Consider the following 13,099-nt stretch of genomic DNA (forward strand, 5'->3'; position numbering starts at 1 on the left):
TGCATATCATAGGTCGTTAGTGAGTCTTCCTCCAATCCTGATGCCCTGTTCTTCTTCACATAGATCAGCTTCTCAGATTATTTGCTCAGCATACATATTGAATAAGTATGGTGAAAGGATAAATATAGTCAAAAGGTAAAAAAGATAAAAAGATAAAAGGCAAACTATGGCATATAATTTGGGAAGGCGTAAATAGAGTTATAGAATTCAAAGTCGAGTAGAGTTATACTATTCAAAGTTGAGTAGAGCTATAGTATTCTAATGCTAAGTATTCTGTAGCATTGTCTGGGAGGAAGGCAAAAGTACCAATTAATGTTAAAATTTGAAATGTCAAGAACGCGTGTTTTATTTTATATGGTAACCACTAGGAGATTAGCGAAAGAGTATATAACTTTCAAACTACTAAAGGAAAACAAGTGGAATAATAAAAATAATCAATAAAAATAAAAATAATTTAAAAAAGCAAACAAGAAGAAAAAAGAGAACAAGGAATGGGTGGGAAATTAAAAACAGAGTAAAATGGTAAATTAAATTCAAATATATTAGTTATCATATTAATCATAAATGATTCAATGTTCCGGTTAAATTACCTGATACGATTGAAAATAAAAGCTGTATGTTGCTCACAATAAACACATTAACGATATAAGAATACAGAAAGGTTGAAAGTAAAAGGATGTAATACGTAACCAGAAAGAAAGCTATCTTTAAATGTTGGAGAGGCTGCAGAGAGATTGGAACTCTCATACACTGCTGGTGGGAATGTAAAATGGTACAACCACTTTGGAAATCTATCTGGCGTTATCTTAAACAGTTAGAAATAGAACTACCATACAACCCAGAAATCCCACTCCTCGGAATATACCCTAGAGAAACAAGAGCCTTCACACAAACAGATATATGCACACCCATGTTTATTGCAGCTCTGTTTACAATAGCAAAAAGCTGGAAGCAACCAAGGTGTCCATCTACAGATGAATGGGTAAATAAATTGTGGTATATTCACACAATGGAATACTACACATCGATAAAGAACAGTGACAAATCTGTGAAACATTTCATAACATGGAGGAACCTGGAAGGCATTATGCTGAGTGAAATTAGTTAGAGGCAAAAGGACAAATATTGTATAAGACCACTATTATAAGATCTTGAGAAATAGTGTAAACTGAGAAGAACACATACTTTTGTGGTTACGAGGGGGGGAGGGAGGGAGGGTGGGAGAGGGTTTTTTACTGATTAGTTAGTAGATAAGAACTGCTTTAGGTGAAGGGAAGGACAATACTCAATACATGGAAGGTCAGCTCAACTGGACCGGACCAAAAGCAAAGAAGTTTCCGGGATGAACTGAATGCTTCAAAGGTCAGCGGAGCAAGGGCGGGGGTTTGGGGACCATGGTTTAAGGGGACTTCTAAGTCAATTGGCAAAATAATTCCATTATGAAAACATTCTGCATCCCACTTTGAAATGTGGCGTCTGGGTCTTAAATGCTAACAAGCGGCCATCTAAGATGCATCAATTGGTCTCAACCCACCTGGATCAAAGGAGAATGAAGAACACCAAGGTCACACGATAACTACGAGCCCAAGAGACAGAAAGGGCCACATGAACCAGAGACCTACATCATCCTGAGACCAGAAGAACTAGTTGGTGCCCGGCCACAATCGATGACTGCCCTGATAGGGAGCACAACAGAGAACCCCTGAGAGAGCAGGAGATCAGTGGGATGCAGACTCCAAATTCTCACAAAAAGACCATACTTAATGGTCTGACTGAGACTAGAGGAATCCCGGTGGTCATGGTCTCCAGACCCTCTGTTGGCCCAGGGCAGGAACCATTCCCGAAGACAACTCATCAGACATGAAAGGGACTGGACAGTGGGTAGGAGAGAGATGCTGATGAAGAGTGAGCTATTTGTATCAGGTGGACACTTGAGACTGTCTTGGCATCTCCTGTCTGGAGGGGGGATGGGAGGATACAGAGAGCTGGAAGCTGGCAAAATTGTCACGAAAGGAGAGACTGGAAGGGCTGACTCATTAGGGGGAGAGCAAGTGGGAGTACGGAGTAAGGTGTATATAAACTTATATGTGACAGTATGACTTGATTTGTAAACGTTCACTTGAAGCTCAATAAAAGTTAATTAAAAAAAAAAAAGAAAGCTATCTTTGAGACAAAAAAAAGAAAACATTCCTAATGATAGTGAGAGTCATTTCATAAAAGGTTTAACTCACCAGGAAGACATAACAATTTTTATCTGCATGTGCCTAGTAACATAGCTTCTAACTATATGACAGAAAATGTCCAGAACAAAGGAAAATTGTCATATTTACAATCATAATGGAAGATTTTAACACATCTGTCCTGTTAATTGATAAAATGAGCAGAAAAAATCAGTAAGATCACAGGAGACTTAAAAATAACAATTAAAAATTTTGTCTTTAAAGAGAACACTGCAACGAATAGCCTTCATTTCAAGCACACCTGAAACATTTACATTAATTGATTACGTACTAGGTCAAAACCACTGGCCTTTCAGTTAGCAGCTAAGTGCTTTAACTACTGCACCACAAGTGGTCCTTAGGTCAAAAAGCAAGTATCAACAAATGTTAAAGAATTGGAATTATACAGAGTATATATTCTGACCAAAAAGCAATTAAACAAGAAATTTTTTTAAAGTAACTAAATGATCCTCATATGTTTGGAAATTAAACAATGCATTTCTAAATAACTCATAAGTCAAAGAAGACATCAGAATAGAAATTAGAAAATATTTTGGTAATACAAATAAAGTTTATGTGGCTGTAGTTAAAGCAGTGTTGAGTAAAAAAATTATAGCGTTAAATGAAGATACTAGAAAAGATGAAGAGCTGAAAGTTAATGAGCTAAGCATCATCTCAAGAAGTTAGAAAATGAGTATCATAATAAACCCAAAGTAGAACAGGAATTATAAAGGGAGCAGATATTGATGAAATAGAAAACAAACACACAATGAAGATTACCAACAAAGTGAAAGGCTAGTTCTTTGTTGTTCAGTGATCTCAGACATTATAATTTTCTTCAGGGATGGAGTGGAAATAGCCCTCTCTCTTTAGTTCTCTCTTTTGATTTCTTTTGCTCTGTCTTTCTCTCTGGAGGTCACATTGCATCATGGTTCTAAATGATTCAATTAATATTATTTAAATGACTGACTTTAGTCTATGAACCAAAAATAAACTGTTAAGCAGAAACAAACTTCAGGTGGGGTAAATATTTATGTGTGTGTGTGAGGAAGAGAGTCTAAGTCATTGTAGCAGGATAATGAATGGGATTTAGCCTCTTGTCCTGAAATTAGTGACAAAGGGCCAAAACTGAGATCAAAGAGGTTGTTAAGTTCCACATAATTGGGGTCAGACATCCCCACCAGGGATTAGTAAGAGAGAGTAAAACCAACCTTACTACAATCAAACATGATTCTCTAGCCTAGGGGTCAACAAACCTTTTCAGTAAGGGGTCAAATAGAAAATTTTTGGACTTTGTGGATAATACGGTTTCTGTTGTATCTGCCCAACTCTGCTGCTGTGGAGCAGAAGCAGTCACAGATAGTATGTGAGTGTAATTGTGTTCCAATAAAACTTTATTTACAAAAATAGGCAGTGGAGTTAATTGGCTTAATAACATGTTTAGCACTTCTGTTCTACCTCCTAGTTCATTTCTTAGTGCCTGGGGTCTTAAAAGCTTGCAAGCAGCCATCTGAGACACAATAATTGATCTCTATTAACCTGTAGCAACAGAGGAAGGAGAATCAGGAATAAAAGAAGGAAATGGAATGTGTGGCTAATTGCCTCCTTTGCCACGAGACCAGAACTGGATGGTGCCTGGCTACCATTACTGAATATTTTGAGAAGAATTCTGATGAAAAGGGGGAAAATACAGAACAGAATTTCAAATTTTCATGGTCTCCAGACTTTCTGGAGCCATGGGGGCTGGATGAACCCCTGAAACTATTGCCCTGAGATAATCTTTAAACCTTAAACAAAAAATATCCCCTGAAGGCTTCTTAAAACCAAACAATAGGAATCAACTGGATGACAACACGTTTTACAGTAAAGAATGTTGGCCTTGAGCATTATGCTCTTTTAAAGTCTATATAGGATCAAAGAGCCCTGGTGGCGTGGCGATTAAGAGCTCGGCTACTAACCAAAAGTTCAGCAGTTCAAATCCACCAGCCACTCCTTGGAAACCTTATGGGGCAGTTCCACTCTGTCCTACAGGGTCCCTATGAGCCAGAATTGACTTGACGGCAATGGGTTTGGTTTGATTTTATGTAGGATCAAAGTGACGACAGCAACGCAAAAGATTAGAAAGGAAGCTTAAGGGACAAGGAATTTATGTTAATGTGAGGAGCAACTCAGAAAAGGATGAGAATGGTTGCACAATTCAGAGAATGTAATCAGTGTCACTGAATTGTACACGTAGAAACTGTTGAATTGGTGTATGCTTCGCTATGTATAGTCTCAACAACAAAATAAATAAAATTAAAAACAAAAACAGGCTATGTGGGCCTGATTTGGTCCATCTACCCCTGCTCTAATCATTTCCCTCTCCCCAGTATAAGTCTAAGACCAAAGAGAGAGCATCATCATAAATGTGAATTATCAGCGTATGGGAATGTTGCCCCCAACCCTCCACACCAAAACCAAGTGAGTGGGCCAAGAGAATCACTTGAAAAAATGAGGGAGTGTGCACGAAGGGAAGAAAGGCATCCCTATGCTGGTTAGGTTTTTGTCCAGAGAGTGAACTAGTGACTTTGTGTTTCATCGGGGTTAGCAGGGGAAAGAAGTGCAGACAGTTGGCAGGGCAGAGAGAGGTGGCAAAGCAGAGAGAAGAGCAGCAACCTGTGGGTGTGACAGAAACATGTGAGAGTCCCCCGTCCCCAGGGGACACTATGGAAGAAAACTAGACTTTATTAGTTTTACCCAAAAGGGCTTGCAGCCTGGCCAGAAGATAGCCCAGTCAGTTGCTGAGGAAGGCTGGAAGAATTTGAGCAAGGGCCAGACCTCTGAGGTCACAGAACTTGGGAAGTTGATAGGCTCTCCCAAGAATACACACCAGGCCCCGAAGGAGTGCAGTTGGTGACCTGCCATACAGTAGTCTCCACAGGCAGCAGTGTGAGAAAGTGAAGTAGCCACAGCCAACAAAGGGTTTCACGAGCAGCCAGACAAGTAAGAGACACTCACCTGTGTTTCCCTAGAAAAGAGAGGACAGGAATATCCCAGAGAGGGACACATGCCCCCCACCCACCACCACACACTCAGAGGTGAGGGAAGGCAAGAAGGAGTCAAAGAACATTTTAGCTTCCCTACACCCAGGAACATGGTCAGGGAAAGGATAGAGGAAATCTTTAAATTGAAATGAAATTGGAGATTTAAAGAGAATGTATTTTAATAACTAAAGGTGACTTGAGAGTTATGGAACCTGTTCGAGGTGCTAATAAGGAGTCTGCTATGTGGAAGGAAAGAAAGATTTATAACATCAGTTTGGGAGGCTGTGATTGCTGTGAGGAAAAGATTTAATGTTTATATCCACTGGGTTGAGAGTGTTCAAAAATCAAATACCCACTTATAGTAACACCTCACCAATCCAGAGTCTATTTATTTAGCATTTTTGGCTACACATGCCAGAGTCAAGAAATTGAACTCACTCACATGGACACATGTGTAACTAGCTACATTAGCCAAATGGTAAGAAGAAGGTGATTAGATTGTAGAAGAAAAAAAAACCTTCAATATTTAAAATTCTAACATGTGTAGTTGTATGGTTTCTCATTCCATTGTAGGTAATATTAAAGATGCCTATGGGATCAGAACCACCACTGGCTTTCAGCTTGTCGTCCTGTGGTGGCTTGCATGATGTTATGATGCTGGAAGCTATGCCACGAGTATTTCAAATACCAGCAGGGTCACTCATGGTGGACAGATTTCAGCGGAGCTTCCAGACTAAGACAGACTGAGAATTAAGGCCTGGTGAGCTACTTCTGAAAACTAGCCAATGAAAACCCTATAGATCACAACAGAATACTGTCCAATATACTGTTGGAAGCTGAGTACGCCTAGGCTGGAAGGCACTACACAATAGTCTCAACAATGGACTCAAGCATTACCAACGATGGTGAAGAAGGACTGGGCAATGTTTTGTTCTGTTGTACGTGGGGTCACCATGAATTGGAGCCAACTCAACGACAACTAACAACAAAAAATGGAATCAGAAAGACTCTGGTTTGACTTCTGTCTCTCTCATTTAGTAGTTGTGTGACCTGGACATGGAGCCCTGGTGGCACCAGTGGTTAAGCATTCAGCTGCTAACCAAAAGGTCAGGGGTTCATAGGACTTATTCTCTCATAGCTATTTGTCTCCTCATTGTGAAATGGAAGATAATAATAATTTGTCTCCTCATTGTGAAATGGGAGATAATAATACCTCATAGAGAGATTGTGAGGATTCGATTTTATAGTGTTTGTAAAGATAACTCAATGAATTTGTTGTTGTTATTGTCACTGTCATCATCATTATCATAGAAGTATCAGGAGACAGAAAGAGGAAATAAAAGTGGCTACACATGAAAAGAAAAAGCAGAGTGTACCTGAGAGCAGAACTTCTAATAATATCAAATAATATTCCTTATGTGTTCTAGAGGGCCATCAAGAAGCAGTTAAATTATTTTTAATATAGCTTACTAAAGAAGGCAGAGAAAATACACTTCTTTTTAGAAAAACTATTAATAATTAAGTTATTTGTGAAGAAATGTGCTTTGATTATCTAGAACATTCACTAATGGGTAATATACTCTCCAACAATTCTGGATATGGGAGGATATATGAGTCTACCTGAGAACACAATAGTTTAAAAGTGTATGAATAATAAAAATTGTTACTATATATGAGTGATATATCATAATATTAAAACTTAATCCTCAGTCCTCCAAAATCTACAGCAGCTTACAAGGAGACTCTGCCATTTAAAGTTGTCAGGGACCCTTCAAAGCTAAATGAATGAGGGGAACGAGTCACTCCACGGAATTATTCATTCAGAAAACTCTACTGAGTGTTCAAATGTACCAGGTACTATGCTGAGGACTTTAGATAAAAACCCATTAAGACTGGACCCTGTCTAATGGAGCACTGTAACTTCTTTTGAAAGGACAGAAATCTGGAAGGATCCTCCCGCTTAAATGGTTGAGAGTGAAAGCTAGATGGGAAATTGCTAGAATATACTCAGATGGGTATACTCAGGAAGTTAGCCAGAAAGGAGGAGCAGCTACAGAGAGATATGTAACTTGACACAATTATGACAGATTAGCTGATTCAACAATAGAAACAGGCAACAGGAATTAACCCTTTCCCCCAAAGAGCCAGCTAAGATAGAAAGGAAGGGTGTGTAGCATTGAGTGGCCTTGGTAACTTGGACTGTATGAGGATGTACTGACAAAAAAAAAAAAAAAATCAGCATATACTCAGAGCAGGAAGTTAGAAGTATTGCAAAATGATGCTCAACTAGGGAATGGCCTGGAATCAAAATACAGGCAGACTGGATCTGGGAAAGTGAGTGTGACTGATAACGTGGCCAAAATCTAGATACTGCTAAAGAAGTGAAATATTTGGGGAATTAATTTTTTTTTTTTTAAAACCTTAAAGAAGGATTCTGTACCTGTACTCCTACTCCAAGGCATCAAAAACAAAAATGAAGTTTTGGAGATATTATCTTTGTATCATCACTACTCAAATTATAATTATCGTCACAGTATTGTACAACATTCAAGAACATCAACCAAACATCGGTCTAACGGAGTACATACATGGTAAAGGCCAAGCCCTTTCCTTATCACAAGCCTGCAATGCAGCCCTAGATGAGAAGACAGTGGGTATGTTGACAAATGCATTATCTACAACATTTGGAATAGATTATTGCCCTTACTATGGGACAGAAAACCACTATATCACAGCTCCTTTGTCTATAGAAGAAGCCGCATTCCCTTTGGCATATGTAATGACCATCGGTCATGATTTTGATACATTTGAACGACTCTTCCGAGCTATTTACATGCCTCAAAATGTCTACTGTATTCACCTAGATAAAAAGGCCACAAATGCATTTAAACTTGCTGTGGAACACTTAACGGAGTGCTTCCCAAATGCTTTTATAGCCTCAGAATCTGAGTATATCACTTATGGGGGAATATCCAGACTCCGGGCTGAACTGATCTGCATGAGAGATCTTCTAGCTTTAGATGTGAACTGGAGATACGTCATTAACACACGTGATAATGATTTCCCCCTAAAAACCAACAAGGAGATAGTTCGGTATTTGAAAACACTGAAGGGGAAAAACATTACTCCTCGCCTAGAGTCCATTCAGAAATCTGCTGAAAGAATCAAATATGTCCATGTAGAGCATAGAACCAGAACACACTCTTTAATCCTAAGGAAACGTAAAAAGAAGAACCCACCTCCAAATCAGCTTAAAATCCACTTCGGTTCAGCTTATGTTGCCCTAACAAAGCAATTTGTTCAATTTGCCCTTCTTAATAAAATAGCCATTGAGTTACTTCAGTGGTCTCAAGATACCTACTGTCCAGATGAACATTTCTGGACTACACTTAACAATATTCCAGGTGAGTGTGGCTTCTTATCTTATTTCTTTTTTCAGTGTTAATTTTTAGTTTTTAATCAAGGCAATATATAATTATGGTTTTAAAATCAAATATGATTAAAAGGCTTGTCATGATGAACTGTGGCCCTGGGCCATGTCTCTCCCCACAGGCAGTCCCAGTTACCAAAGGCAAGTAACATCATATCTTTAACTGTTTCTCCTATTGATTACTTCCATATAAATAATATACTGCCATTTCTTAATATATCAAATTTGAACATTAAATATCAATATCCTGTTACAATGGTTGAGAATTAGGTTTTCATCCTCTACCCACAAACTGTCTTTTGCCCTTCTTTTTAATACAATAGTCAATGTTTACATTATTATAATGACTGAGCTATTTATTGTTCACAGCTGATGAGTACTGTAATTACATTTCCTTTATGAGAAGCTTTTTGTTTTTCCTGAGGTTAATGATTGCTTTCAGTTTTTTTTAAGTTACTTACTTTTATATGTACCTATGACCAATTTTTTCAAAATGCTTGAACTAATCTATCAAATTATTATTTTTCAAGTGTGCAACTCTTTACCAGCTCTTTTCCTTTCCAATCTAAACATTTTCCCACTATACCTGTTATAAAGTTATTCTGGAAGTTCTTTTCCCCTCTCCTATGATGAATCCTATGTTCCATAGAATCTATGTTTTTATCTTTTAAATATACATCTTGAATTTTTTAAGAATGAAATAATATAATTTCACACATTCACTTCAAAATAATCTGAGAGTAGGTGAGGAAGTGAATCACGATTGGTTCTCCACATATAATTGCTGACACTTGTTAAGTATGTGAGGGTTAATTATTGCTCTATTACTTTTGTGTGTTTGAAATTTCCTATAATAAATTTATTTTTAAACTTTAATCCCAGGTATTTTACTTTCTTTTCAGTTATTTTAAATAAGATTTTACCCTCGGTTATATTTTTCTGTTTACTTTGCTTATGAAATCTATTCATTTTTGTCTATTATTTTTGAACTCAGCCATGTTACTAAATTCGTATTCATTTTAACCATTTTTGAGTTGCTCTTCTTGGACTTTCCATGTATGCAATCATATAATCTGCAAATAACAAATTAACCTAATTCTCAATTATAATGCTGATTTATGTTATCTAATTTCTTAGCAACTACCTGATAATAGTTATTCATACCCTGTTTCTGACTTCTAACAAGAAATGTTCTAAGTATTCCTTTGGTGATTGCATACTTGTTTGTTAGTCATGGGGGAAAAGGGGGTAGCCTTTAGCATCCTTCTCTATTTTTCCCACAGTAATATCTATTTAGACTTTTTATCCCTTCTGAAGTCATTTTTGATAAATTATATTTTCCTAGAAAATTATCAATTCCATCAAGATTTTAAAATTCATTTGCTAAGAGTTGAGCAAAATTGTTTAAGTCTTTGAGATTCCCTATGTATCCATGGTTATCTCCTACTTACCAATTTTGTGTATCTACTCTTTTCCTTTTTCTAATTAACTCAGCTAATTAAATTTGTTTGTTGTATTCCAAAGAACCAGTTCCTGAATTTACTTATTGGTTCTGTCATTTTTCTTTTTTCTAATTCATTAATTTCAAGTTATTATTATTCTTTAACTTTTCTTTTATGACGTTTATCTTGGTTTTTTTTTTTTTTTTCTAACATATGAGTTGGATGCTTATCTAATTTATTTTTATTATTTTTTAATATAAACATTTAAAGCTATAATTTTCTTCTGGTTACTGCTTTAGGTATATCCCATAGTTTCTGATAAGCTGGCCTTTCATTGTTATTTTCTAGATATTGTGCAACCTTAATTTTTATTTCCTCTTTGACTGAAGAGTTGTGTAAGAAAAAGGTTTTTTAGAGTTCCAGGAGCACTTTAGAATTTCCGTGGTGTGTGCGGCTTTAAAATTAGTATTTAGTTTTACTGTTTTACTCCACTGAACAAGAAGACTAGCTGTATTACGTCCACTTTGAGAAAGTTATTGATGTTTTCTTTGTGGCCTCACATATGATCAGTTTTGCCAAATGTATTATGGACACTTGAAAAGAATATGTAGTCTTGATTTTCAATGTATCAACTTCTATGTATATATTTATGTAAGCTAAATAAATCTTATTTAGTATGGTATTTAGGTGTTGTATATTCTTGAGATCTATTTGATCTGTCAATGATTAATAAAAATCTTAATATAAAGAATTGTTAACTAGTAACAGGGAATTGGAGTTTCTGGGTGGTACAAATATTTAAGCACGCTAGACTACTAACTGAAGGGTTGGCTGTTTCAATCTCCTAGGGGTGCCTTGGAAGAAAGACCTGGCAACTTCCTCAAAAGTTCACAGCCATTGAATACCCCATGGAGTGCAGTTCTATTCTGCACACATGGAGGTGGCATGAGTCAGAATTGACTCAATGGAAACCAGTTTAGTTTATCAAGGGATTAACTAAATAGAATTCTAAAGAATATAGGGGTAACAAACAGGATCCAGCCACTACCTCTAGGGCTGGTCATAAGGAACTTCCAAGAAGGTCATAGCTTTGGATGGAGGGAGAGAAGAAAATGCAATGAGACTGAGGCTTCTGCTCATGGAAGATACTTTCACTTTCTAGACCTGCCTGAGCTCAATCTCATGTTTATCTTTTCCATGAAATGATCACTTGCTGTTGCATGAATTTCTAAACTTAAAGACTGACTGGGTCAGTCAACACACAGTTTCTTAATGGAAACCTCAGGACACAGGGTCAGCTGATGCCCCGTGTCTCTATTAAGGCCCGGTAGCAAGCCAGCAATTGTTTCTTCCTATTTTAAAAAAAAAAAAATTTATTGTACTGCAGTTGAAGGTTTAAAGAGCAAATTAGTTTCTCATTAAGCAATTAACACACATATTGTTTTGTGACATTGGTTGCCAACCCCATGACATGTCAAGACTCTTCCCTTCTTGACTTTGGGTTACCCATTACCAGCTTTCCTGTCCCCTCCTGCCTTCTAGTCCTTGCCTCTGGGGTCATGTGCCCACTTAGTTTCATTTTGTTTTATAGGCCTAGTCTTTGGCTGAAGGGTGAATCTCAGGAGTGACCTCATTACTGAGCTATAACGGTGTCTGGGGGCCATACTCTCAGGGTTTCTCCAGTCTGTATCAGACCAGTAAGTCTTTTTTTTTTTTTTTTGTGAGTTCAAATTTTGTTGTACATTTTTCTCCAGCTCTGTCCGGGATCTTCTATTGTGATCTCTGTCAGCGGAGTTGGTGGTGGTAGCCAGGCACCATCTAGTTGTGCTCACAAGCTTTTAAGACCCCAGACGCTACTCCCCGAAGTAGAATGTAGAATAGTTTCTTTATAAACTATGTTATGCCAGTTGAGCTAGATGTTCCCCAAAACCATGGTCTCCATAGCCCTCGGCCCAGTAATTTGGTCCCTCAAGGAGTTCGAAGTGTCTATGGAGCGTCCATGACCTTTCCTTGGACAAGTTGTTCTGGCTTCCCTGGTATTGTGTACTGTCTTACCCTTCACCAAAGTTACCACTTATCTATTGTCTATTTAGTATTTTTCCTTTCTACCCTCTCCCTCCCTCATAACCATCAAAGATTGTTTCTTTTTGTGTGTAAATCTTTTCATGAGTTTTTATAGTACTGGTCTCATACAATATTTGTCCTTTTGTGATTAACTTATTCCACTCAGCATAATGCCCTCCTGGCTCATCCATGTTGTGAGATGCTTCGCAGATTCATCATTGCCCTTTATCTTTGTGTAGTATTGCACTGTGGGTACGTATCATAGTTTGTTTATCCATTCATCTGTTGGTGGGCACCTAGCTTACTTCCATTTTTTGGCTATTTGGAACAATGCTGCAATGAACATGAGTGTGCATATATCTATTCATGTGATGGTTCTTATTTCTCTAGGATATATTCCTAGGAGTGGGATTGCTGGATCATATGGTACTTCTATTTCTAGCTTTTTAAGGAAGCACCATATTGTTTTCCAAAATGGTTGCACCATTTTGCCTTCCCACCTGCGGTGCATAAGAGTTCCAATCTCCCCACAGCCTCTCCAACATTTGTTATTTTCTGTTTTGTTTATTCATGCCAGTAATATCGGGGTGAGATAGTATTTCATTGTGGTTTTGACTTGCATTTCTCTAATGGCTAGTGATCACTAGCATTTCTTCATTTATCTGTTAGCTGCTTGAATGTCTTCTTTGGTGAAGCGTCTGTTCATATCCTTTGCCCATTTTTAATTGGATTATTTGTCTTTTTGGTGTAGAGGTGCTGGATTTTCCTGTAGATTTTAGAGATTGGACCTTCGTCGGGTTTGTCATAGCCCCAAATTTTTCCCAGTCTGTAGGTTCACTTCTTACTGTTTTGGTGAAGTCTTTTGATGAGCTTAAGTGTTTAATTTTTAGCAGATTCCAGTTATCTAGCTTGTCTTCTGGT

General features: G+C 37.5%; 1 protein-coding gene across 1 annotated transcript; it reads left to right on the forward strand.

The window, feature by feature from the left end:
* Positions 1–1,272: 1,272 nt before the first annotated feature.
* On the forward strand, positions 1,273–10,295 carry LOC100675689 (beta-1,3-galactosyl-O-glycosyl-glycoprotein beta-1,6-N-acetylglucosaminyltransferase 6-like). Its single transcript, XM_023557686.2, has one exon. It carries the CDS (start codon positions 7,716–7,718, stop codon positions 8,685–8,687), a length of 972 nt encoding a protein of 323 aa, XP_023413454.1. The 5' UTR covers positions 1,273–7,715; the 3' UTR covers positions 8,688–10,295.
* The last annotated feature ends 2,804 nt before the right edge of the window (positions 10,296–13,099 follow it).

Source organism: Loxodonta africana, chromosome 1, assembly GCF_030014295.1.
Source record: "Loxodonta africana isolate mLoxAfr1 chromosome 1, mLoxAfr1.hap2, whole genome shotgun sequence".
NCBI lineage: Eukaryota > Metazoa > Chordata > Mammalia > Proboscidea > Elephantidae > Loxodonta > Loxodonta africana.

Coding starts and splice junctions, on each gene's coding strand:
- LOC100675689 (XM_023557686.2), top strand. CDS start 7,716: ATGAAGTTTTGGAGATATTATCTTTGTATCATCACTACTCAAATTATA.